The sequence below is a fragment of the Mycteria americana genome, chromosome 8, assembly GCF_035582795.1.
Source record: "Mycteria americana isolate JAX WOST 10 ecotype Jacksonville Zoo and Gardens chromosome 8, USCA_MyAme_1.0, whole genome shotgun sequence".
In the NCBI taxonomy this organism is placed as follows: domain Eukaryota; kingdom Metazoa; phylum Chordata; class Aves; order Ciconiiformes; family Ciconiidae; genus Mycteria; species Mycteria americana.
Window position 1 is genome coordinate 14,059,120 of NC_134372.1, and position 26,615 is coordinate 14,085,734.

The 26,615-nt window shown below is 41.3% G+C and overlaps 1 protein-coding gene across 1 annotated transcript; it reads right to left on the reverse strand.

Annotated features, from left to right (window-relative positions):
* Nucleotides 1-174: 174 nt before the first annotated feature.
* CCNJL (cyclin J like) lies at nt 175-26,615 on the reverse strand. Its single transcript, XM_075511017.1, has 6 exons — nt 26,576-26,615; nt 25,738-25,967; nt 25,468-25,579; nt 4,248-4,547; nt 3,258-3,417; nt 175-2,178 (listed from the first exon to the last, which is right to left on the reverse strand). The coding sequence occupies exons 1-6, from the start codon at nt 26,613-26,615 to the stop codon at nt 1,731-1,733; spliced, it is 1,290 nt and encodes a 429-aa protein (XP_075367132.1). The 3' UTR covers nt 175-1,730.

Below are 26,615 nucleotides of genomic sequence, written 5' to 3' on the forward strand. Positions count from 1 at the left end.
AATACACTGAAGTCTTCTGAAAATAAAGTTTAACATAAATACAAAGCCAACAGAATAAAAGATGAACTAAGTTCTCTAAAATTCTAGACTAATTCCTGAAGAGTACTGCCTCTTCATTTACAGTTTGCATTAAAAAAAAAAAAAAACAACACAAAAAAAAACCCCCCACAAAACCCAAGAAGATTCCTCTAGCCTGCTGAATGGAAGAAATTATTAACTTGATACCAAAAGTTGCATTCTCAGAAGACAGTTACACAAACACACATTAGCATGCAGGCTAATTTTTCCCCTCCACCCTAAACGCCCTTAAAAACAATTCTCTAAAAATATAATTTAAAACAGCATTGTGACACGTGACTTGAAAAAATTGCCCCAAGTCAGTAAAAGCATATTGCACATTATTTGTATTGCTGTCCTGAGAACCTTCAGAGAAAAGACAAACCAAGAGTACTGCCTTCAAAGACATTTACAATAGTCATTGCATATATCAAAACTAAAGTTCCACATTTGCAGACGTCCATTTCTTGTAAATATCTACATTAACATTAAAAAAGCCTATATGGTTTTTTGAACCATCATCTCTGGTTTCAGTTGAAAAAAACCTTTGGATATGTGGCAGTAGGTGTACGTCTCATTGCAAAGCAGCAACAGGATCTTCAGTCTACCAGCTACATTTTCCAAGAGAATGCCAAGATGGTATTTAAAAAACAAAGTCAGCATTGTCTAGCACTGCAATCAAACTCTAATTTCACAGTAAAGTTAACCAATTCCCTATCTTTGCCCCCATTAACACCAGTTCCTCTGTCCTGAGCCTGAACTACTGCCACAAGTCATTGAGCCCAAAAGATGAAATAACTGAAGGCAGTGAACATTTCAAGAGTTTTTCTAAGAGGATTTTTTCAAGTAACATTAAATCCCTGATAAAGCTCATGAACAATTTTACTAACAATAATCTCCAGTCTCAAAAGCAGCAGCATGTTAAAGATCTAAGAGATGATTTAAGGTTTTGTTTCTAAAATACTTGAAGGCAGAGCGATGCTCCGTTCAGCAGCACCACATTTAGATTCCAAGAGAATTTTAAGTCAAAAATTATTTGATAGTCTCCTGGCCCATTTTTCTTTTCTTCCTTTTATTCTGAAGTCTTACTCCTGAACTATCACTCCCACTCACAGAAAACGGAAAGTGTTCTACACATAGATTTCTGCATAAATGAAGTTCACATTTAACCGATACCAGTTTCAGTATATTTTAGTAGAAGCTTCCAGTAGTATAAGCTGCCACTGTTCAAGCAACACATCACTGGGAGAGAAGGAGAGCACTCCATGTTTTCCAACAACATCCTCTAGGTACATTGCTACTTGGCCAGAAATTCAACAAACACTCCAGCCTGAAATAACTCTTCAACACAAGCTTTCATCCAACTCTGACGAGTCACTAACTGAAGAACAAAGTAATCTCCACAGGGTTTCTATGCAGATGCCTCTCAAAGCGAGATTGAGTGAAGTATATTAATGCATTTCTATTTCTCTCTCTCATTAAGAGCCAAAGGTACAACCCTTGGCAGAAAGGCACCCAGGTTCCAATGATCAGTGGATCCAGATCAACGTCCTCTGAACAAGCGAGTCATAAGGATTCTGTGTGTCTGAATGAAAACCATGAAGGAACATCTTGTATCACACACAGGGTCTCTTCTTCAGCTTCTATTCATATCACCTTTTTCTCCTGTCAATTTATCCATCAAAACACCCACCTGCATTCGAGTGATGACCACTGAAGTAACTGCTGCCATAAGCCATGGAAATGCAGTGTCTGGGCTCGGTTCCCAAGGCCACCTGCACAGCAATGGGTGTTTGGACGGGCAGAGTCTGGGCAGATGGCGGGAGGCTGGCCTGAAGAGCTGCGTAGGAGTGCAGCGAGCTGTCAGCACTCCCAGCAAGCAGACTACGGGGCCCGTGAGCCTGTAAGGAGTCACGATAAGCAGAGCACAAATCTTGCACTGGTGACTGGAACTGGGAAAGCGTAGCTGAATGCTGGGCTGAAGGGTGATAACTAGATTGCTGGAACAGAACTTGCGTAGTGGCTTGATGGCTCAGATTTCCCACTGCTTCCTGTTCTTGATGTTGAATTGTTACTTGCTTTTTTATGTTACTGGCTTCTTTGATGTCATTCTCATAATATCTGAAACAAATTATAAGTAAGATTTATCAAAGAGAGAAGTTCTCAGAGCTTGCATATGTCCCAAAGTTTTCACCAGTCAGGCTATCTCATCAGCTTTTTGGCCCTAGCTGTATATGGTAACTCTCAGTTGCTTTCACAATTAATTTCCAATTATCCTGCTGCAATCTTCACACACTAACAACAGGCTTACGGATCATTTTGCATCACAAGTGTGTTTTTACTGATGGACTGGTTATCTTGGAACCTGAAGTCCACAACACAAAGACATTTTAAAATCATCTGTGTAAGTATTTGCAGAGTATCAAATGCATAGCTATAAGGGAACGAGGGAAATTCCTGTTAGATATTAGGAAGAAACATTTTCACACTTTCGGTTACGATGAGAACATTGAAGCACTGGAACAGGTTGCCCAAAGAGGTTTGGAAGTCTCGTCCTTGGAGACAGTCAAAACTTGACTAGACAACACCCTAAAGCAGTCTGATTTAACTTCAGTTGTCCCTGTTTTAAGTAGGGATTCAGAAGTTACCTCCAAGGTCCACCATCACTCCCAACCTAAATCATTCGATTAAAACTTTTTTTGTTTTCTGTTAAGACTGTATGTGCTCACATACCAGACTAGTATTGATGCATTGCAGTCATGTCCTTTACTGGAAAAAAAAACCAAAACAAAACAACCAAAGAATAGTTCTGAAATGTCTCCCTACTGTATTCTTGATGTTAGAGGTACACTGGTATCTCTCTGCAGCAAGTATATTGCAGGTACAGTGAGAAAACAAAGGGAAAAAAGCTTTCATCAACCATCTGTAAAAGCTTCCATCCAATCACATAGACAACCAGTACAAGAAAACATCATGAACACCAAATTGTGCGCTCCATTCTACATTACTAAATACTGTATTTTAACAGTAATTGCAAAGTGATCTATTTTTTCCCTTTTATTCCTCTCCCCAAACTGAAGATGGAGATTACTGATACAATACTGCACTCTTAATTATAGCTAAACAATTACTTTAAAGAAAAAAAAAAAAATTAACATCTTCCTAAGAGCACAAGCAGGTTACATTCTTTCTGATCTTACATGAGCAGCATTTCAATGCATTGGGCAAGATGTTCCCAGGAATAACATGTTAGCAATTCAAGCTGTGTTGTCCAGGCAGGAGAAATCTGCATACAGATACGTGAGGCACACACACAAGCTGCAGCAATCAGAGATGGACGAAAATGGAGGAAAGTGTGATCTACAAAAGAAAAAAAAAAAGCGAGGATTATACTCTTACTAATCCTTGCAGTGACCCTATTATGCGTATGCATGGCAAAACAGGACAAAGTTAAATCCTCAACTTTGTTCCATGCATCTCAGAGTATTAACTCATGACCAGAAAAAGTCTCTCAAAAACTGGATGAAGCTTTCCTGAAGATCTCTGTACTACTTGTTTGTAACTAATATCAGGGCTTCACTATAGTTTCTTTCATTTCAGAAAAAAGCCACAAAATAGACTATGCTGAAATTTGTAGACTGGTCTCAACTGAACCAAAGTTAGGTATTGACAATCACACACATATTTACATTAGTGTTGAAACCAGCTTATGAGGATGCTGCGCTCTGCCTCTCACGTGGGCAGATATCAGAAGCGATGCTGCAAACCAAATCACTAAAGTCCTGTCATTCTAAATATGTCAAGTCTTGCAGCACAGGACCCTCTAAAAAATATAATTTAAAAAGATTCATACATTGAACTGCATAATACCATGTCTGCAGCTGACTAGTTCATACTGTGTGGCAGATCAAACATTAGACCCCATTTCTGACAGTCCCTCCAATTAGTGTTCTAAGCTGAAGAAAAAAATTGATCTCATCTAGACATCAATTCTGAAAGACGAGAGGCTTATGTGCAAGGAAAGGATACCATACACCATTTGCCATCTGAAGTAACTGCAAAGAGAAACCATACCGCACAGATAATTTTGTGCAATCCATATTATGACAAGTTTTAAAGCCCTTATCTCTTTCAGATTTTTGCCTTTTGCCAAATGGAAGATCATTCTAGCATAAAACTAAGCCTCTTACCTTGCACTGAGAAATCAAGGAAATAATACGCATAGTTCTCCAGAAAAACTTTGATTTTGGTCAGTGAGGTGATCGGCCAGCCATTGTGAAGGTCATTCTCGCCAATGGATGCACAGAGGTAGTAGTCAATGTAGTGTGCTGGTGTTGGTAGACAGAGGTTCCAGTTGAAGTTTTCCAAAAGCAGCATTTCCATTCTAAGCAAACCTTTCTTGTTCAATACCACATTCACATTGCACATGTGTGCCAGGTTATTTAAGTGCTCCAACTTTGGAACTTTATCTTCTTTTTCTTCAAATTTACCTGCAGAAGAGATGGTTTTCAGATAAGATTTATCGTTATGATTGAGTGTCCAAAAGTCAACAAAGAACACTCCCAAAAACAGAAAGTCTAATGATAAAAGGTGCTTTTTAAAGAAGGATGGGAAAGTACAGTGACACAAATAGGAAAGAAGCCAACAGACAGATCAACATAGTCCTATATCCTTTTTATGGTTTTGTTTGTTTGTATAGTATTGATGCCAAAACCAAGATTATAAACTCATTAGGATTACAGATCGTTTTTCTGACAATAACCAGAAGTGGTTTGCTGAAGGGCATTCAGTCAAGTGTGAAGAAAGCAAGCAGTATGGGGAAAATACAGCAAAGGAAGATCTAATATTAGAGGGAAAAAAGCTCCTTTGGGTATGGAAGCTAAATGCACATGCTACAAAAAGGAAGACATTAAAAACCTTCGGGCACCACCACCTTTGCCCTTGCAGCTTCAGAATTTATCTTTGTTCCTTCCTGCCTTGGAGGGCCTCATTAGCTAAGGTCAATGAAGGGCTAGAAGTACACTGTAACCAAGTGGTTAACATAAATAATTCCTATGGGGTTAGGGGAGAGCATACATTTTCAGAGTCAAGATAGCTGAACAAAGCTGCACCTTTTTCTAAATTGTATTTACCAGCCTACTGAAACAGCAGTAGTCTCTAGAATGACTCAGTTTTCACCAGTAGCTACAAAGTGCTGTCATTTTGTACAGAAAACAGGATCTCACTCTGTTCACCCTTCTTTCATAAAAACCATCCAATATCAATTTGATTCCCAGGATTAGGTCTATCAGCAATAAAGTTACAGTGTTACTTTGCTGCAAACTTAAGAACACAATTAGGTTGTCTTAAATTCACACTGTTGGTTTACCAAGCCAAAAATGACCTATCTACCAGCCACTCCTTGTTCGAGAGCTAGCAACAATCAATCAACAGCAATAAATTTCCAGTACAGCTTAAAGAACATCCCTGCTGCAAAATCCAAACCCCATAGCTACTTAAAAGCACTCTGTAGTTCTTTTTCCTCTTTGTTCTTGAGGGCATACGTGCCACAACTGATTCTTGCTTCAGTTGTCCTTCCACTGCCTCTGTAAGAGTCCTCCTTTACCAACACAGACCAATTGACAAGATACTAGCATGTCATATGGCTTCAGAGTATTCTCGTCAAATCGAAAAACAATTAAAACAAGTATTGCACTAGAAACTTTTAAAAGGAAATAAGATCTTGCTATCCATTGAGGATAGCAATTCCATCCAAAGTGTCTCCAGTGTATTAAAACCCTGACAATTTTCTGTGCTATTAGCAGCTTAAGCGTCTTTTTAACACATTTAAAAATGGATTTTCCATCTTTGAGCCTGTTCAGGTATCGTGGATATGAAATGCATTAAAAGGGTACTATAGCAGCCACCCCACCATAAAAGAGCGTAACAATAACAGTGAAAAACAAAATTCATCCATCATATGAAGTAGAACAGGAAAGGATTGTGGGCATGCTGTCAGTGAAAAAGCCCTTAAATTCAGGAGTCTGTATACACATTCATGAATCTCCTTGTCACCTGAATTTAGAACTGTTTAAGAAAAATGAAATTTGAGAGAAAAGTTAACCCTTTGTTTTTTCCCTACATGGTGATATCACAGCCTGATACAGAAATTCAAGGAGTATGCTAGCAGAAGTAGGAGATATCACTGCATGCCCAGGAAACTAAGGACGAGATCTGTCATTCTGGCTTGCGTAAGTTGTAGTTCCTTCTTTCTTCCCACTCAACCTTGGAAATTTCAAAATGTCAGACTATAGTCTGGAGAGCAGACTATGAGCGCAGTAGTGTTGGGAAGGTATTGTACCAGCATGGGGCAAAGCTATTTGACTTCATCAAGATCATTTTTTCTTTTAAAGTTAAAAATAATTGACAACAGCTAAATGTAGTGATTTAGATTACTAGTCATTTATTATTTCCCCCCTTCTGCTTTTCAACACACTACTTCCTAGCTTTAATGTTAGATAACAGTGGCCACTGCAGCAGATTGGAGACACCGAGTATAAATGTAGCTAGATAAGTTGAAGAAAGGCTCCAAAACTGAGTTAGAAATGGGGGGGAGAGAAATAAACTCAGAAGTTTTGCTTCAAATAAACTGTAAGATTTGAATATGAGCTACTTTCCAAAGCAACATACAAGCAACTTGATCACATTTTCTTTCCCAATTCCACCTTGACCTAAACACTTTGCTTCCAAGTTTACCAAGCACTTCCCACCTATTTTTAAATTGAAATCTGGAGAAGACAGCAAAAGTTAGTTCATTCCATCAGACCAAAGAGAACAGAGGCAAGCTGGGAAAGAACAAGTTTAAGATGTTTTTAAAAAGGAGTGTGTCCATTTCCCTTATTTAAAGATATTGGAATATACTGTTCCTATTTTTGTTCCTTCAGTTACACCAGAAACTGAGATTCTATGCACAGCATATTTATGCTGAGAGAACCAGGACCTCCAACACAGTTGCTGCAAGAATATTAAAGGCTCAGACAAGACAGTTGCAAATCTAGCATCGGCCAAACAAATAACACTGACTGGTTTAATCAATGTCATGCTTTGGGAAGAAAACCAAAGCTGTTTCAGCTACATTACCACCTGGAGTCTGGAGTTTGAAGTTCATAAGAGTTGTGTACGAGTCATTTGCATGCTTTTGAAATGCCACTGTAGACACCTCAAATTAAAAGTTTGCTGTTGTGTTCTGAGCTCTGGTTACTGATAAAACCATTTAGTTATCACCATTACCCTCAAAAATAGTTTTGTTTTGAGGTAACAGAATCACAAGCCTTTAAAGGAATGCTTAATTTAAGAAGTATCTGGATGCTGCAAATTTTTATACAAGGAGGCCTACTGAGGTCAATAGGATGAATAAGATGAACATGTAATGTAGGTTTAAATTTGTGACCAACTTTTTTGTAAAATCTAAATAGATGGGGGCAGCATGGGACATTTTTAAGAGTCCGTAGTATTACTGTAATTAATGATGCAAAGATTTTCCAAGTTACTTTAGATCATGTTCTGTCCCACTCTGAATTCTATAATCAGATTCTCCCCCAGAAAAAAAGCGAGTGCTTTTTATGTTACACACTCACACTTTTGTTTTGATAAATGAAAGCCAGAGTAAGTCCTGTTGTCAAGGGGAACAGGCTTAAGTTATAAAGAGTACATTTCATTAGTACGTTTGTCACATTATCAAAACGGCCTACCAATCCATGCCAGCTTTTCACTAGGAAAAACTAAAGGTCTCGGAGGAGCATGACTGCTATCAAATGTACCCTGAAGAATTGATTCATCCACTGTAGGAGGCAAGAATCACTATGTACACCTAGCTACACAGCATGCAGTTCAGACTGATTACTGGCAGTTGAGTAGATGGTCTTTGTGGGGTTTTGCATGGGTAGCAAAACAAAAGCAGGACATGCAGGCAATTTGTTTTATTACAGTTTCAGAGTCCTTGAGAAGACCAAGGAACAAAAGGACTGCCATTTTAAAGAGTCATTAAAGCATAAGTACTTTTTGTCCCATAAACAATTAAAATCAATCCAAAAGAAGGATAAACCATCAAGCCCATCTAGCCCAGCATAAAGAAAAGACCTACAGCTGCTTACACAGCTGAAGGACTTTTCTTTATTCCTACGTTGTTCAACAAACTTCTGAGACTCTGTCCCATGCCACCCCCAGATACAAACACAGCTTCTAACTTTCCTCTAAGCAAGGCAAGAAAAAGACAGACTATTTTAGAGATAGCCTAATTCCTTTTTCTGCTGTGTCTTGCAAAGTGAGCAGTCAGGGATTTTTCATCTGTCTGTACAATGCCAAGGCACAAATGCAAACCACTTAGCTCAAGGCACCTGAGTTTTTAATGCCTTAACTATAGTAAAGTTTAATTACTAATGAAAATACTCTGTATGTGTTAAAGCAACAGGAAAATAAAAAAAAAAAATTAAAGACTACAGACTAAGTTTTGTACTAATCTGTATCCTGGACTGACACCCACTATTATCTTTTATTGAAAATAAGTAGCTCAGCTGCCTTTGCCAGAACAGTTACCTGCTCATGAAAGGGGGACAATAAACGGAGAATGGATCACAAAGCACAGTCCAATAGAATATCTGCCTGATGCCTGACAACAGCTCCACATAGTCAGTGGGGAATTAGGTGATAAAGGATTATCCATGCCCTAAACTCAGCCCATTTAGCACAGACATCTTTTCTTGCTCTAATTTCTTTTATTGTCCTGAGTTAACTCAGCTGCTGAGAATCCACTGGCAGATTAAGGAGCTGGGCAAAATAAAGCCAGGAAGACCACAAGTACGACCCAAGTACTCTGTGAAGCAATGCAGCACTGGATGTGCTGAACAGTAAGCTAGCTTTGCTTAAAACAATACTCAAATTTAAAAACCGTTGTCACATCTCCATAGCAGCATAACCCTCTTGAGGAAGAGGGTCCATAAGAACTAGAATTGCCAGAACACTCCATGCCACCAAACGCTGAGACAGATGTTGCTTTTGCTTTTATCAGGTACTGAAGCACCTGCTACTGAAGAGGGTTAGCTCTTCAAGAAAGAAAGGAGCAGATTTTAAGACCCAGCTAGGATTTTACAGCAACAAGCAAAAGCTGCACTGCTTTAACTATACTGGTACACCATAACAGTACAGCTCCCATATACCACAGTTACAAAACTCACAGAAGAAACAGTTGCAGCAGTTTAAGACTTGCTGCCCAGGTGCTTGCTCTCTCCCCAGAGTTCACTGCTGCGGCTGGACCATCTGAATGGATTGTGTCAGTGCATCTCATCTGCTTTGGGGCAGCTGGTTTGCACAGCTTTCAGCAGGCAACACGAGTCAAGTAGCACTAAAGCAGATGGGGTATCTTTACACAATCCCTTTTTCTAATAGAGCACTTAGGGCTAGAGCACCTTAAAGTATCACAATCATTTTCTGTAATAAATTGCCCGATTAAGATGCAGTTTAGAACAGTACAACCTGCTGCTGCTCACCAGTGCTCATCTACAAGGGTGTGCCTTCTCAGCTGCCAGATGGGGTGAACTGGAAGTTCCTCAATTCCCTTCAGGCAAAATGTTAAACTAGATCAATCCACTTACTGAAACCATCAGCCAGCTGATTTTGTCTGGAGAAAAATCAGAGCCTACTCAAAGCGCTGGGGTGCTTTGGGGGAAAAGAAAAGTAGTAACATTTTCAGTTGCTTATCTGTTTGCAAAGTAAGCACCCATCCATAGCCTGGTGCAGAGACCGCAATCCTGGCTTCTGTGCAGATGTACTGGTAACTATCCTACTCTAGATCCAGCTGGCTTGCCTGAAGACCTCCAGTCCCAGCTGCCCAGCACTTCTCACCAAAAGCCAGCATGTCCCTGACCTAACAGCAGTCAACCTGAGCAGCGACTAGTCTGCTTCAAGCAAGGGACAGATGCATTGTCTTGAGCAATTAAAACCACTGGACTTCACTAATGATCTTGCAGCAGCAGGAACCTACAACCTCTTGTATTACCACAGCTGGACCTAAAAGGTGGTCTTCTGTCTTCTAATCACGTACCTAGCCAAAACATCCACGTGGACCAGGTCTTTCTGTATTACAAAAACACGTTTAGTTTATGATTCTGATTTAGATCATGAAGTTTCCCTTAATGCAAGTGAAAGAGACAGATTATTCTAAATACATTCCTAGAGTAACTGTGACATCAATTTTTCCAACAACTTTTCCTTCCCTCCCACAATAGCTTTCAGTTCACCTCTAGATTACTGTAAACAATTTTTACCATTCTTTTTCAGAATTTATTCAGAGGAAATAACCATTGATGACATTAGTAAACTTCAAAGCTTTTATAGCTGTTCTGAGGAGCTAAACTGTCTGGCAGGAATTTCCAGAGGCCTTCTCCAATTACCAGACCATGCATACACTGCAAAAGAAACATGCATCTTCTGGCTAGTGAACAACTGGATAATTTGAGGGACACACACCCACGTTCCCCTCAACCGCAGCAGGTCCAGGCTGAACACTACTTGGCTGCTAGTGCAATTTGTTTGGAACAGTATTATCTTCCCACTCCCTCATCTCTTTCACAATTATTACCGAAGTGGGAAGAACTATCATCATTCAGTTGCCCCGTCTGGGGAAACTGATGAGCCAGTCAAAATGCATTTCTAGAATACAGCAAGAGAAGTTAGCTCCAGCTAATTAAAGGACATCTAGCAAAATGCTATGTTCTCCATCATGAGAGCACTGCTGTTATACGCTGTTGAAAATAGGCAATAGCAATGTTTGAAGGTAAAGGAAAAGAAAAAAAAAAAAAACACACACAACAACCAAAAGAGACAAGTCTTGAGATCCTTTAGACTGGAGATAGAAGCAACAAACTTCAAAGCTAAACACAAGTTTACAACAATTTCTCAGAGCTTAAAAATCATCCTCAACTTGCATTTAGCTTAGAAGTTTGTTGCTTCCATTTCGAAAGTTGTGTGTCTAAAAGCTTCTCTATTGTGCCCCTCCCACCCCCAAAAAACCCCACACTGACAGTAATTAGTGGGAATAAGTAATCTTGCCTCTAACCATACCACATCTTGTTTGTGGTGTGCACACTACCCTTAATCTCTTGCTCTTTTCTAAGAAAGCAATCAGGAAGAAAACCCAGAGTTTTTCAAAATGTGTTTATAACAATTATTGAAAGACAGTCTGCATTAAACATTCACCTTGATATGTTGTAAACACCACAACTATTTAAAAAAAAAAAATTAGTTTTTTGCTCCCTACGGTGAAGGTACATAATTTTTTAGTATTACAAGTGTGTTGCAACACAGCCTGAAGAGCACTTTTGCGGCAACCCTCTGCTGAAAAACTACACGACTTCCTACAGTAATGCTTTGCGGGGACTTCTAATTACTGCATTTGCAGTAACAGGCAAGGGACTAGTTTTATTATTCTTTGCTACAATGAGAACTTTCAAGGTGACTTCAGGTTGATACTTCTGACTTACTCAATCTTTTACTACAAAACATTAAAAAAAAAAAATCATAGTACAAGTTTTGTTCCATGTCATATAATTTTGAAAGTAACAAACCAAACACAAGAATTCCCACTTACTGTAGAGTGGCTTTTCCTGACTTGACTTGCATCACTTCGAATTGCACATACCAAAAAAGAATATCCTCATTGCACATTAAGATGGCCTAGACAGTAAACAACAGAGCTTACTATGCTCCCAAAAGTCTCCAAACTGAGCCTTAGCACTTTAACTCTTATCTATACAAGTTAATTAGGCATTAATTTTGTGCACAGCTGCTTTGGTTCAACTTTCAAGATTTTGTTTCTACGTGTTGGTAGGAAAGCTGCCTTTATGGTAATAGAACTTTTCCCCTTTCTGTAAGGGATGATTTATTCCAGAGCAGGATATATACATGCTACTGCATTGCTCTAATCTTAATTTTAGAAAGACTCTCATACTCATTAGCTCACTAGACTTAGGCTTGCTCTTCTAAGCAAATTGCCCCCCCCCCCCTTTTTTTTTTAAACAGGCAGAAGTTGCAAAGCATTTCCCTCTAGTGCTATCATAGGGCAGTTTGTGAATTTCCTTTTGTTTCACAGTTGCACAGAAGTGGCCTAAAGTTGTATTTTACTTCAGTCATTTACATAAGGAAAATCTTGAAAGCTTTTTTGCTTGCTTTTAAATCCTAGAAGCTACAGAAGTCAGCAGTCCAGCTCTCCCAATCTCATATAGTGAACCTCTGCCCAAGATCTTACCAGTACACCAACTCTGACAATTCCTACAAAGTTTGAGGGTACCGTTTCCATCCTATCCACATAGCCTGGAAATGTAAACTATAGCTATAAATTCTTGCTCTAAATCCAAATGAAAAGTTATTAGAAGACTGTTGAAGTATCAATTTTATGCTGGGAAAAAAAATGGAGGCGTATACTTGAAAATGTCAGATTTATCTAAAGAAAATCCTATTCTCTTTTCCTGAAGGTAACATTCATCCAGGCACTTGGGAAAATTTAAAAACAAAAAAAAAAAAAAAAAACCCCAACAAACAACAACCCTAGCAGTGCTGCAAGGCATCTTGTAGTTATGAGGTTACCCAAAAAAAGAAAGAGAGATGGTCCGAAAGCTGAAGGAGTACACCTCTGAGCAGGCATCAGACTCCAGTCTACCTGAACTTGGCATTTCATTCAGTCTGATGTGTTTGAAATTAAGGGTCCAGTTTCATAACAATTTGCAAATCAGCCCTAGCCCCTCTTCCCTCCATTGCACCAGCCTGAAGCTTGTCTGACCCCTCAGAAAAATACCTCTCTGGTAAATAAAGAAAACACTTCCTCAGCTGGGATGGTTTTCTGCCAATCTACTGGTCTGAAGGAGCTCACCAAAGGTTCAGGTTAGCAGAACTGCAATATCCCAGAGTCACTTAGGCTGCCATGAGACTGCACCTACAGCAACCATTTACATTCTTCTTTGTTCTGATTTTAATATTGGCCTTTTTTGCAACATGAACCAGTAACTGCTCCACATAATTCACCATCTTCTCTGGAGTCAGAGAGACAGCAATGCTTAAATACACTAAGTGTATGGGGTTTTTTATAATTTTACCATTATCTCTGCAGATTAAGCTCTTTTTACCTTAACCAATATGACTACTTGCACTTTTCAGCCATTAATGCTAGAGTTTGCATAACTTCTGTTGTCCGCAATAGTGCGTTGCTCTACATGGCTCCCATATGGCAGGATAATTTCTCTGTAACCTAGAAACAGAGTTCATAAGTCTGCAAGGGTAGACGGCAATTCCCTAAGGCACCAGTCTCACTTTCCTCCACTTGCACAGCCATGGCTGCAGAAAAGACTTCGAGAAAGCACTAATGACAAATGTTCAAGATCATTTGGTAAATGGATACCAATACTGAGATTTTAGCATTACACAGCAATGCCTAGCTATTTGATAGGAGCCCAGAGCAAGCAATACGCATTCCAGCATCATCAACACATCCACTAAATGCCTTGAGAAGCAAATTTTCCTTTGGCGCCTCTATAAGAAACCTCTGATTTGCAAGGAACTGATTATGCCCAGTGCTCACGACAGAGGCACAGATTGTCCAGTGACACATCTCCAGAAAAGGCTGCATGTTACACAGATGTCATTTCCTACTACCAACTCTTCCTTGGAACTAACCTCTCCCAGTCTTGCCACTTCTTTCCCACCCCATCACCCCCTGATCTTCATTGTCCCCTTCCACTGACCCAGCTTCAGCTGCCAAAACTTCCTCTGCACATTAACATCAGCATATAAATGTGTAGCACAAGCTATACAGCTGAGCAGAGTTTATTAACAGGCTGCTTTGTGCCTTGACTTGGCCTTCAGTAGGCCTTACCCTAAGTAGGTGGAAGCTGTTAACACAGAGAAAACAGCACATGATATACAAGGAAAACAACCATCTGCTCAGAAAAAAAAAAGCCTTAATAGACAGCAGCCAACTTACTTGCTAGAAGAAGACAGGCAAATGAAATGACGTGCAGCTGCTTGACAGTGATATCATAGCGATCCATAAAGAGGTCCAATAAATAGATAGCGAGATGCCTGGCCGTAGGGCAGAGATTGAAACGGTTGCTGAGGACAGTCAAGAGATCAATGAAGTATCGGCGCATCCCAATCTGTGGTGAATGAGCCTTATACATAGGCAACTTAAGTTCCTAAGAAGCGGGGGGAAAAAGGGAGGAAAGAGGTACTGAAACAAATACCATTTCAGTGTCCGGAATCCCAAACCAACACCCACCACCTGCTATGGCAAATGCTTAGCAGCTACAGCACTATGATTGACGCCGAAATCAGGGCTGGATTACTGCACATTTTGACAGTCAGTTAACTTCTAGTACTTCGGTCATCCATGCACTTTCCTCACAAGCATTGAACACATGGTCAAACACTGTAAATTACAGTTTAACCCAGGAACAACTTGCTGTTGTTTTCTACAGAACACCAAACTTCTTCGCCATGAAAATTGTTCCTGAAGGACTCCTTTTTAATTTTGTTCACCCAAATTGGACTGTTAAGTAAGGTTTTAACATAGTTTCATAGGCAAGAAGGACAAGATACATTTCTCTGATATTGCCCCTTCCTCAGTTGCCCAAGTTACTACATCCTGTCCCAAAAAAAGGTGTCGGTCTTTAGAATAAAGAACATCTATCTAACATTAAAAAAAAAAAAAAAAATCACATGGTACATGGCTGCAACGAGAAACAAAAGTAGACATTAAGAAGAAAAACAACATTGGAGAATGATTAAACTTTTCTAATTATAGCAAATTCCAGTATTTTCTGTATTAACCTACTTCAGCATTATAAAAGCTAACTATTGAACTGACAGACTATATTTCACATGTAATATAAAAATTTTCATTTTAAAGGCAGAATTATATAAGTTTTTGGTCTTCCTATGCTGGATCTTCACCTGCAAGGGTTTTACACACAAGTTTGTGGTCACTATGCAAAGAGTAGGTTAAGGGAAGGAGTGAAGTTCCTTGGGAATACTCACCATCTAATGCCACTTAAAAGTTGACACTTTATCATTTTAAACATGGTCGTATACTAGTGCAGTTACTGTGGCCAGACTCAAATCAAAATGGGCTGAATACATTTGATAGGTACGGATTAAAAAAAAAAAAAAAACAAAACACCACACAAAACCCACACACCAAACCAAAACCAACCAAAAAAAAACCCCCACAAACATTTCAGCAAGATGTATCTCCCTGATTCAGATTCTGCTTATACGTCATTTTTGTATTACATATATTTGAAAACAAAGTAGTACAGTGCTGCAAGACAGACGTGTTTTATAGCTGAATACGAAGTGGAACACTGAGCAGTTAGTTCTACTAAATAAATCAGGACTTTAAAAAAGCATTCAGAGGAAGTATCTGCACTGGCTACCCCATTTACAGAAGCAAGAGGCACCACCTTGCACAGCCGGCGTGGTGACTGCCCACGCTCCTTTCATCCCCTGGAAGGAGACATTCCATGAGGACGTTCAACTCATCAGAAAAAATAGCTATACAATCAGGCTCAGAGGGGTGCACGTAAGTGGAAACCAGGGAGGCTCCAGAACGAGAAGCAGCTTACAAAGGCAGCAAGCCGAGCGCTCTTACGGATGATTGCTTCCCAGGCCTTTTTAAAGAAAGTCAGTGAAAAAACACATTCCGGACTGAACAGACACACGCTGTGGACAGGCAAACAGCCCTTTGAAAGCTGGGACAGCCTTCACTGGGGGATTATAAAGAAATCGCCCACCAGTAACAATTTATAAAGCAGGGAGACAATGGAACATGTTCCCCCCCCCATTGTTTTATATCCAGAAAACCCCATAAATTTGATTTTTCGATTGCCTTATGTACAGATATTTCAATCCGTCAGTACAACTGACATACACAGGTTCAGAGCAGGAGTTCCTCATAACACAAATGTTCTGGCAGAAATGGGTTCAAGCTCAGTGCTTACCTCAGTTAAAATAACTGCATTTTTTTAAATATGTCTGTACACAGCCCAAGTTATCATAAGATCAGGTGGCAACTCTACCTCTGAACTATTTTGTTGTTCTAGGTGACTGGTAGGAGCTTCAAGTTTTATTTTTTGAAACGTCCTTCCCGATTCAACAGCTATGTCCCCCAGCAAAATTATACTCTCTATATACTCTGAGGTTAGCATATATATTTAATGTGAAATTTACTTTTTAGACCACAACAAATTCAAGGTATAACTGGAATTATTATTTATGTAGTCAAAAAAATCTGACGTGTCTAAATGTTACAGTTCAGGGGGTGAGCATTAGAGGCTTAGAATGAAAGCAGAGATCCAGAGACTTGCATCTGAACCTCAGATACTCAGAGGCCAGAACTACCCCTACTCAGCCCACTGCACTAGAAAATTCAAAGACTAATCAAGGCACTGAATTTAAGACAACAGGATTATTCTGCTACTGGTTTAACACAGACATTTACTCCCTGTAAGACATCTGCTTTTTAAATTTCTTTTTTTATTATTATTTTTTGAAAAACATTTACTAATAAAGGGTGTAAGTGAAAGGCATTCTCATTTTGTGCACCAAAACACCCACGTGGGCTTCCGTATAACGAGACTTAACAGCAGAGACAAGGTTCAAGTTCAGGATTAACGTTCGGAGGAACGGAGCCACGTGCTGTGGTTTCTTACAAGATGAAGTTCCTAGGTATTAACTGATCCAGGGTAATTATCTGTGCATAGGCCAGAGCCTTGCCCTGCACCACATAGCATGAAGCAGCTAGGAAGTAGTTCAGTAAGACTACTTTTACACCGACAGATCAGTCTTAAGTGATGAGATTTTCTTTTAAAGGAAAGCGAGTGGTACATGGTTTAACAATGCAAGAGCTGAATAGCAGGCTTGCAGTTACCAACGCTGTGGGTATGCGCCCCTTTCCATCAACCCCCCCCCAGGTCCTTTAGCATAAGCTCATCAAGAAAAAAAATATATTACTCCTCTGAATTTAAAAAACGTCTTTGCTGCTTTGGGAATACTGATGCAGGACCAGCAAATACAACTCTGTGGAAAAAAAAAAAAAAGAACTTTTGGGGACCACGAATAAAATAAATCGTTTCCATTGCTTAATTTTTTCCTCTGTCTCCAGTAAAGCAACAGAGAAGAAACTGGGAGTCCTGCTGTCTGCTGGAATTGCCCTTTCATATGCTGCTTCTGCTTATCTTTGACCTGTTCATTTGTATCTACTTCAACAACTTTGCTTTGGGCTACTGAGCAATTGCCACATTGAAATGCTAAAAGCGGCAGCACGTAAGAGGCTCACAGGTGTCACGGAAATTACTTAACAAGCTTTGCTCAACATATTGATCAGCGTCTCTCCACAGAAAGCCTCCAGAAAGGCAGAGCAAAGCATTTAAAGAGATCACCACTTAATCTCAAAACCTGAAAAGTAAGGCTTGGACTGAGAGTCAGTCTTAAGGGCGAAGACAATTTTTAAGCCGCCACCTCCTACCAGCTTCAAGATCTGACCTTCTTTTAGAAGGGAATCAGCGTAAACATTTTTAAGTGGTGTTAAAGACGACAAATCTTCCTCAGCAATCGCATCTGAAAGACAGCCAGGCTCCAGACATCAGCCGTTCCTTCACTGCAGAGACACAGCTCATCACCAGTGACCTGACCGCTTCAGCTGGCACCATTCATTACCTGAGCTCAGGAGACAGGATTTCGTCTGTGGTTCAGATGCTTTGGTAACTGGGCTGAGCAAATGCACTTCAGAATCCATCCCCAAAGGGGATACTAGGCAAACGAGACTTAAACTAAAGCTTTTGAGAAACCACGTGAAGGTTAGGCTTTCACTGCCCATTTGAACTAAATCAGCCAAAGAGCGATGGAAGTGGAGGGGAAGAAAACTTAACAGGAACACTTCCTACAGCTCCCTTGAAGCAGCAACTGGTGCAGGCCAGTCTGCCCAGCATTTATCCTCATCAGAGTACCACATCAGGTGGTTTGGTGTTCAGCACGGCAAGAAATTCCACACACGCATTCTTTCTGTCCAATTTCTTTTCAGTAAAACTGTTCTCCCACTGATATAAAGCCAGTAATGAACTGACAAGCAGTTAGGAGAAAAAAAGTTAGCAGTAGAAAAGTTAACAAGTGATGTGACATTCTGGTAACAAGTCACACTAATAATGATCCGTTCTCAGAACAAAAGTGGAATTCATCAAGGTATTTCAGAACAACTCACAGGCTTTTTGACAAGGAAAAGTAAATGCTGTAGGAAATACACCTCGGGTTCTTGAAATTTAGGGAGATGTTAACTGAGTCTGGTTTCCTACCATGTCAGAGCACTTGGACTTCAGTCGGGATCCGCTCTGTCCCACAGGTCAAACGCGCCACATCTCCCGGCTCCCTGCCCGGCTCCTGTCTCTTCCTGCCCTCCTCCCTCTCAGCACCAGCCACCTCAGCTGCAAGATACCCAGCTGCTGCACGGGCATCCCCAGAGCGCTGCATCCTCTCTGGAGAGCCAGGTAAATTACCTTCTCATTTTTAGAGCAAAAAGAAACACCGAAACCAGAGCTACTCAGTAACAGTAAAGCCCATTCATCTAGAAACAGCTGTTACTTGCCTACATAGACACAGCTTCCATTTACTACTATGAACTTCGTACTTCTCTCATCATTATCCTTCTTTAATCTTATTATCTACTTCTGTTTCTGGATATGTAAACAGAATCCAGTGTACGGCCCCTGCTACCACAGCTCACAGATCTTGACCGCTGATCCTAACCCAAAATCTGAAAAAAGGTTCCAGCTGATGAACAAAATTACCCAGTGAAGGTATATAACTAAAGTCTCAACAAGAAATCCATGATTCTTCTTAATCCAGTGTTAAAGTATATAAACGGAAGACACCACTTGTGTGGTGTCTATATAAAGCATTCAAATTTAAAAGAAAAAAAACAAGATAAAAAGAAAAGGGAAAAAGGCTACTAAGTATTTAAGTTAGAAAACTAGTAAAAACCATGGTAACTTTGGCAATCATTTAGCTCTCTGTACATTGCGTGTTCTGGAAAAAGCATGTACATGACCTCCACAAGATTCTTAAGAATTCCTGTTGTAAGAATAACGGATACTGCAAGCTTGTTGCCATTAGAACAGAAAAAAAAATTACTGTAGATGAAAAATAAAGGGAAAGCTTATCTCGCAGGCTATTAACAGTTGTTCTTTGAAAGAGACAAAATCTTTCCTGCTTTGTGTTCTAACCAGTCTTCGAGCTGTGGAAGAAAGGTGCCAAATTGATGTCCTAGATATAATTATTGCACCACACATGAAAAACCACTAAAAGCTAACTTCTGTTTATGCAGACAAGAAGATGATATACAAAGAAAAATTTAGATTATACTATTTTTTTACAGGAGCTTGAAAATTCAGAGCATTCTGGTTCTTTGCAGTAGACTAGGTAGCATGCTACCAATTTAATTCTGCTACTCACGTCGCACTATTCTCTCTCCCGCGCAGAAACAATCCTGCCCCTGCACAGGCTGCTGCACCATGCCTTCCAGTAACAAAGTGACTCATACAAAACTTGCTGGTAAGTGTTTCTATGCTTAGGCAGCTGGCGGCAGTTTAATTAATAGGTCGGAAAGGTTAAGAGTTAGTGTGTTTGTGAGCAGTCTGATAGTAGAGTACAGTGGATGCATTTGGCTTTTACTAATCTTCAAGTTGGCCATGCAAACTCAAAGGAAAGGGCAAAGATATATGACAGGGCAGTGCTCTTAGGGTATGGCCAGCAGGATGTGTGTCCTCGCAGAGCAGAATTGCATCCTGAAAGTCTCCAAAACAGTCACACTCACTTCATCAGTGCAAGCACAAGCCATGCTGTCTTATAACACAGAGAGACCAGTGATTATAACTGTTAGAAGATACAGCAATAAGGGACAGTCTAGGATTCACTGCATCATATATTACTCCTCTCTTCAGCCCTGCCATAACCACATCTCTCAGTCCTGAAAGTTACAGCGTTTCCCGTTATTTAAGCAACCTTCAGTTCTTTTAGAGAAGCCTTAATCAGGCCCTAGGAGAAGTGCCAGTCTTGCACAGCATCTGGATTCAGTCTGCGGGAGTAAGAGACAAACTTGATGGAACCACATTTCAAAAAGGATGTCAGACAGTTCCTCTCATTATTTCCAGTGAAAATTTAAGATCCAGATACTGTCTAATAAGGAAGGGTACATGGGCAATATCCTTTATTTTTTCCCCTCATTCAACAGTGATCAATCAGGTGGACAGAGCAACAGCTTAAACACACTCGTTACACTGCCTAAATCAGCGCTGCCAGCAGCTACCCTTACTGATTTATGATACATTCCACGGATGCATGAATGAAACACCATAAATTAAGATTTTCTCCCCTGTTACCACTGTTCCTGCACACTCAAAAGGAGCAGCAAATTCACGTGCATCTCCCACAAAGGACCAGAACTCCAGCCACATAAAATAGAACCTCAGGTTCCAACCTACTCAATGACTTTGGTTTACACTGGGTTGTTTCACTTACTCTTTTAAAGAACAGTAGCACCTTCAACAGTTTCCCCCACTTTACCTAGATTAAAGGCCATCTCAGACTACATTCTGTGCTCTTCATGAATTTCCCCTGCCACTCACTTCTGTCTTTCAAATTACCTGGATAAGCACAGACTCCATTCCTTGAGATCTGAGCTTAGTTTAAGGTTCAGGCATACTAGTGAGATGTCACACAAAAAACCTGCGGCAGACCAAGACAGTATTTCAACTGTATGTAAAAGCTTTTTATGCTTGAATCCACTCTACCCTTCAGCATCCTCACAACAGTCCCAGGCATTTGAAATTTGCGGGAAAGTTGAACTAGTATTGTGCTTGAAAATCCATTACTTCACACGTTCCACGGTGGTATTTTATCAAGCATTTCATTAAGTCCTTCTTACACACTTCAAAGTATTCAGAAGTTCAGCAGCTAATCTGAGAAGGATCAGAGAAAGGAGTGTGAAAATTGACATTCCAACTTTAAGGAAAAAAGGAGATCATGAATAACCATGTACTTTATTAGGACACCTGTTCCTTTCAGCTCCATGCACATGCTGCCATCTATAACATAAGCAAATTACAGCTAGCAACCAGTAATGCTATTGTTGCCGATTTTCAAAAGCTAGAGTTTTTTCTGTGTGTTTTTTTGTTAAGTGAACAGATTATGCTTTTGTTGCTGGGCTTCCAGTCTTGGATTAAAAAAACTGGTATTAATACACCTCCATGCCTGTTACACCTACTTTCTTTTAGAGCTGATTCAAACTGGAAAGGTGCATCAGAATGAAAGGTTAATGTTTTATCCTTCTATTACATGAAATGGGAAAGAATTCAAAACCTTTTGCATGTCCGCAGGTATCTGGGACCTCTGAAGTTCTCATCTAGATTTTGTTTTAAGAACAAAAACCAAGCACCACCTATGCAAGGCCCTAACGCCTTCTCTCTGTTCAGAGTGTGTGTAACTGTCTAGGCTGCACCGATCTGAATTTCAGGCTGTGCCAGGCAGATCTGAACATACCAAACATACCATTTAATTAAGCATCGAAGGGATGACCAGCTTTTAAAATAACAAGGACGAGAGTGGCCTTACAGGCTAAAAGGTAAAACAGTAACTCTTACATCAAGACCTTCACGCTACCCACAATTCAAGTAAACCAGATGCTTTGGCAGAACCACAGAAAATAAAGGGACATATGCTGGGTGCAGGGAGAAGAGGAAGAGGTTGTGTTTTTACAGAAGTTTTTACTGAACAAAATTAATAACAGGACCTGCACTGCTTCTAACAGGATGATTTAAAACTGCAAGAAACACATTTATAGTGACAGTACTCAAAGACCAGTGAAGAAAAGGGCCCTTCACAACAAACCCTGTATGGATTACACTCCTGCTTCAGAGACTGCGGCCCAAGCTGACACCATGGATGGAGCTGAGGGAAATGTTGCATGTCAAAGTAGAAGGAAACACATCATTGCTGGTAAACAGCATTTCCTCATTAAGATCTTTAAACCAAGAGGAGGTGGGAGACAGGTGTGGAGGAGCTTTCACCTAGAGGAAACCACTCAGACATTTTTATCACTTTAACAGCAAAGGACTGTTTGCCTTCAGCAGAAAGAGGATCAGTTCTCCTCACCTGGCTGAAAGTAACTGCAGACAGTAATTTGGACTGCCTTTAAAAAGATCAAGTTACAATTATTAACCTTTTAAATTCAAAAACAACAAGTCCTGTAAAATTTGGCCCTGCTCTGAGAAGCTATGCAAGAGATAAATAAAGAGGGAAATACAGGCAGATCTAGTAATTCTCATTAATTGCAGGAAATGAACATATCCTGGAAGGAAACAGCCCAACATAAGCACAAAAATGGGGGAGGAATAGCAGACATCACTTATTTCTGGGACACTCAGACTGCCTTCTAAAGCAAAGTATTTCCTCAACTTTAAAAAACAAACAAACCCCAACACTGACTTGTTACTCAGCTTTCCACACTTGTGGCATATTCAGGGCTACCGAAGCAGAGAGAGCAAGTTTTGCGCACGTTGCAGTAGTTCCCCTTCCATTGAGGGGGGTCTCTGGTTTTTGACATGAAAGTCAGCTGCCTGGCACAACCAGTACCTTTCCATTATCAATAACATAGGGCCATTGTAGAAGTAGTTGAAGCACCGGAAAATATCAGCACATACATGCAGCACCCTTCTCAGCTTGGTGCGTGTTGCACTCTCATAGTACAAACACAGTATGCTCCAATTTTTATTTTCCTTCTTGGCTCAGTCTTGCAACAGGTTAATGTTCTGGCCTAATCCAGGGGAATACTTTAACCTCTCATTTAAAATCTAAGTATGTGTGTAACACTTTTGGAATTCAGGCGTTTTGCTCCACTAGGTCAGCACGCCCAATAACTAACACAATACAGTCCCGCTAAGCTGAACACTACATCCCAATAATCACAGCACAGATACTTTACTAGTCAGACAATTCAGGGGCTATTAATTTCCTCCACATTGAGCTAGAGCCTTTGGGAAGTCACAAAGCCTCGCAGCATCTTTCAGCCCTCTCTGAATTAGAAGCCAGGTATACCACGTGCATTCAGTATCTGCTCTCATGCAGAACATATCCGTCAGATACAGTGCACATCATCTGTCACAAAGGACACCAACTTCCAATGACGTTAAGAAGAACTCCCAAATCCAACTGGGGGGATGGGAGGGATGGCATAACTTTTTTTCCAGCTGTTAACATAAAATCTGGGTTGTTTCATAGTAGGCATACATCTCCTATATTTTTGTGTCTAAATTTTTTTTTTTGGGGGGGGGGGGGGGGGGGGGAAGTGTTTCTAATGATCCTTCAGTTGTTTTAGGAAACAAGTCGTTATTTAAAAGGGACATTTTATTCCTCACCTGAAACCCAGACTTTAAGTGTGTTCTTCAAAAAAAAGGTGGGATAGCCTGCAACATGCATTTCAACTCTTTGACAGGCATCTGTAAGTAACTGTCCTGTCAGATTCACATGCTAAAACTAAGACCTGTTTATTCTCACCCAAGACCAGAGACACACACTGTTCCAGACTAGGACTCCTCAGCAAGGATCTTAAACCAGAGGGGTCATTTAGGCTTGAGGGTACCATTGCCTGAATTTTCTGTATTCCAGTATTAACATGCTAATACACTAATAATGCACTAACACACTAATACTCTAGCAGGGCTGCCACTATTGAAGCTTCTTTTCTTCTATGCAATGGCTAAAGGCATTCCTAAAACCGGTCCATGCTCACAAAACTGACTTCAATACCTCAAAACTACTTATCTTCCCAAACCTTGCTGAAGGATCCTATTGAAGAGTTCCACGACATTCTACAGTAAATTCTGACACTTTACACATCAGAAAAAGCAAACCTTGACAATATACTTGAGTTATTTCTGCAGAATATTACTTAACAAACCAACCAAACAAAAACAAATCACAGAAAGTGAACCAAAGAAGTTTTAGGGGCTATGATTATTTTTGCTTTATGTACTTGCACTCTGGATTCTCATGTAGTACCTCCTTCAAAAAGAAAAGTCATCTTTACAAGGTGGCCAGAATTAGGATTAAAATTGTCCAAGCAGAAAGCATTGTAGACCTTCCTCAGAGCAGAAAAAGTAGAGCAACCCAGAGACCCTTCTCCCTATTTGCAGGTTCTTTGAATTCAAACAATTCTTGTCATTTCATCTGGCCTAGGTTAGTATCCATACACAAAGAAGAAGTTTTAGCAATCTAGAGTCATCAGATGCATCCAGAAAGCAGACTGGAGATTGAAATAGTTGATTAAAAGGTAGTGGATATGCAAAAAAAAAAAAAAAATCCAAGCTTCCCCCCACCGTTTAACACCCTGTCAGCTGGATTCTCTCAGGTATTCCTCCCGCACTGCAGGGCCAGGAAGACCTGCCTCAGCTGGGGGACATGAGAACAAACCAGCCCCCTCGCAGAAACCTGATAACAATTAACTCACCTGACGTAATTTATTGCTAAACGCCTGTAAAGAAAACAAAGGGAACAGAACATCCAAAGCATTAACTTCGCTAGCCACAACTTTAGTAACTTAAAAGCTGTATCAAGCGCAGGGAGTCAGTTTTGCTGAGGGCTCTCTCGCGTTACCCAACTAATGGCATTTAGAACTTCTCCAAAGTTGGGGGTCTAGCTAAGGAAATGTGAAAAGTAAACGAACAGCCTTAGTTCTACCTGCTCTCCGTACAAGTACGCCGGTTCATCAAACAGCGACCAGGCTATTTTGCTTATTGCAGGACATTTTACTGGTTTTCTAATCCATGCGTAAATGATACACTAACTTCTAGAAGAGGCATTACAAGCCAGGCCTGTACATCTTTCAGCTCCTCTACAGTCTGCCAGGGAACAGGATCCTACCTTTTACTCGAACTTTAGCATTTATCTGCTGGAAAAGAAGCAATGCTATTTCTCCAGATCCTACAATACGCTGATTTTTTGTGAGTCAACATCAGCATCCTCTTAGCATTTAATGCAATGAGTCGTCAACACCCGGGCTAAGTTAAAGCTACTGAAAAGTCGCAGGCAGATATTTTTAGGTAGCAGCTTTCACAGGTTTGGTTTTGAACAAGTCTCGATCAAACAGCAGAGTACAGAGAAGAGCTCTGTGCAAACCTGCTCCTTTGAGACCTGCCGAAGGCGAGTTCTCCAGCGCCAAGCCTCAGCCCAGGCAGTTTATCAGCCTTTCTCCGCGGGCCGGTGCCCGGGCGTCTCCGCAGGGGAGGAAAGCGCGCAGGGGAGAGCGAGAAGGAGGAGGGAAAGAACAGAGTGGGACCCAACCTTCGTCCTCAAGGTCTGGTGGATGTCTGCTGCCAGCTCCCCTTTCCACCACTGCTCCTCCATCCTTTTTCTTCCCATCCAGACAAAGGTCTGGCAGAGAGACGGGGCCGCTCTGCTGGGGGGGAGAACAAACCGGACAAGTCGCCCGAAGCCCCGCAGCTGTTTCCGCCGGCCCTCCCCGCGGCACCGGCGGCCGCCCCAGCCCCCGCCCGGCTCCCGCGCCCCTCTCTTACCGCTAATCACCACTTCACGTATCGATCCGTTCCCTACCTGTACGGCGCCGCCGAACCCCCGCCCCGCGGGCTTGCGGGCCGGCCGCAGCCGCTCAGCGGGCGCCCGCCGCCCGCTCGGGGCCGGGGGCGTTCGGGGCGGGAGCCATCGCTGGGCGCTTTGTGCCGGCGGAAGCGCGGCCCGCGGCGCGCAGACCTCCGCGGGCGGCCCGGGCCGAGCCCCGCAGCCGGCGGGGGGACGGGTGCTGCCGCCCCTCCGCCGGTGCGGCTCTGAGGTTAATTGGCGCTAATGAGCAGCTGGCTGCCCCCGGCAGGGCCGGTTCCTCCCCCTCCGTGCCCCTGCGCTCCCCGCGGGCCATCAGCTGTAGCACCTGTGCGCGCCCCCTGCAGCCCCCAGCCCCGCGGGATGGGGCGGGATGGGATGGGATGGGATGGGATGGGATGGGATGGGATGGGGGAGCCCCCTCCCAGCAGCTGCCGGACAGGGGAGAGTTAGGGCTAAACAGCAACACCCGGACGCGGCTGACTTTGGTCTGCTGCGTTTAGTTATCTTCCTAGCTGGGCTGGAAAGGGTAGTGCAAGCAAAAATGCCAGAGAAAATGAAATATAAAGCTTCTCCCAGTAACGAAGGCTCTAAATACTCAATAAATATCCTCAGTATTAACACAAGAGATGATTGACTTTTTCCATGTTTTATGATTCCCAATACAAGATGCCTTATCTTAAGCTGCCAGAAACCTGTAGATACAAGTGCTTTCTTATGTCTGACCGTGAGGTTTGGCAGGAGCATAGCTCCCTTTTGGGCCACATGTCAACGTTTCCCTCTCACAGTGCCAGAAAGTAACTCTGTCCTGTGCAGACAGTGAGCTGGGACTTACCAGAGGATGCACTTCTCCCAGTTCTCTGTACTTCAGGCAT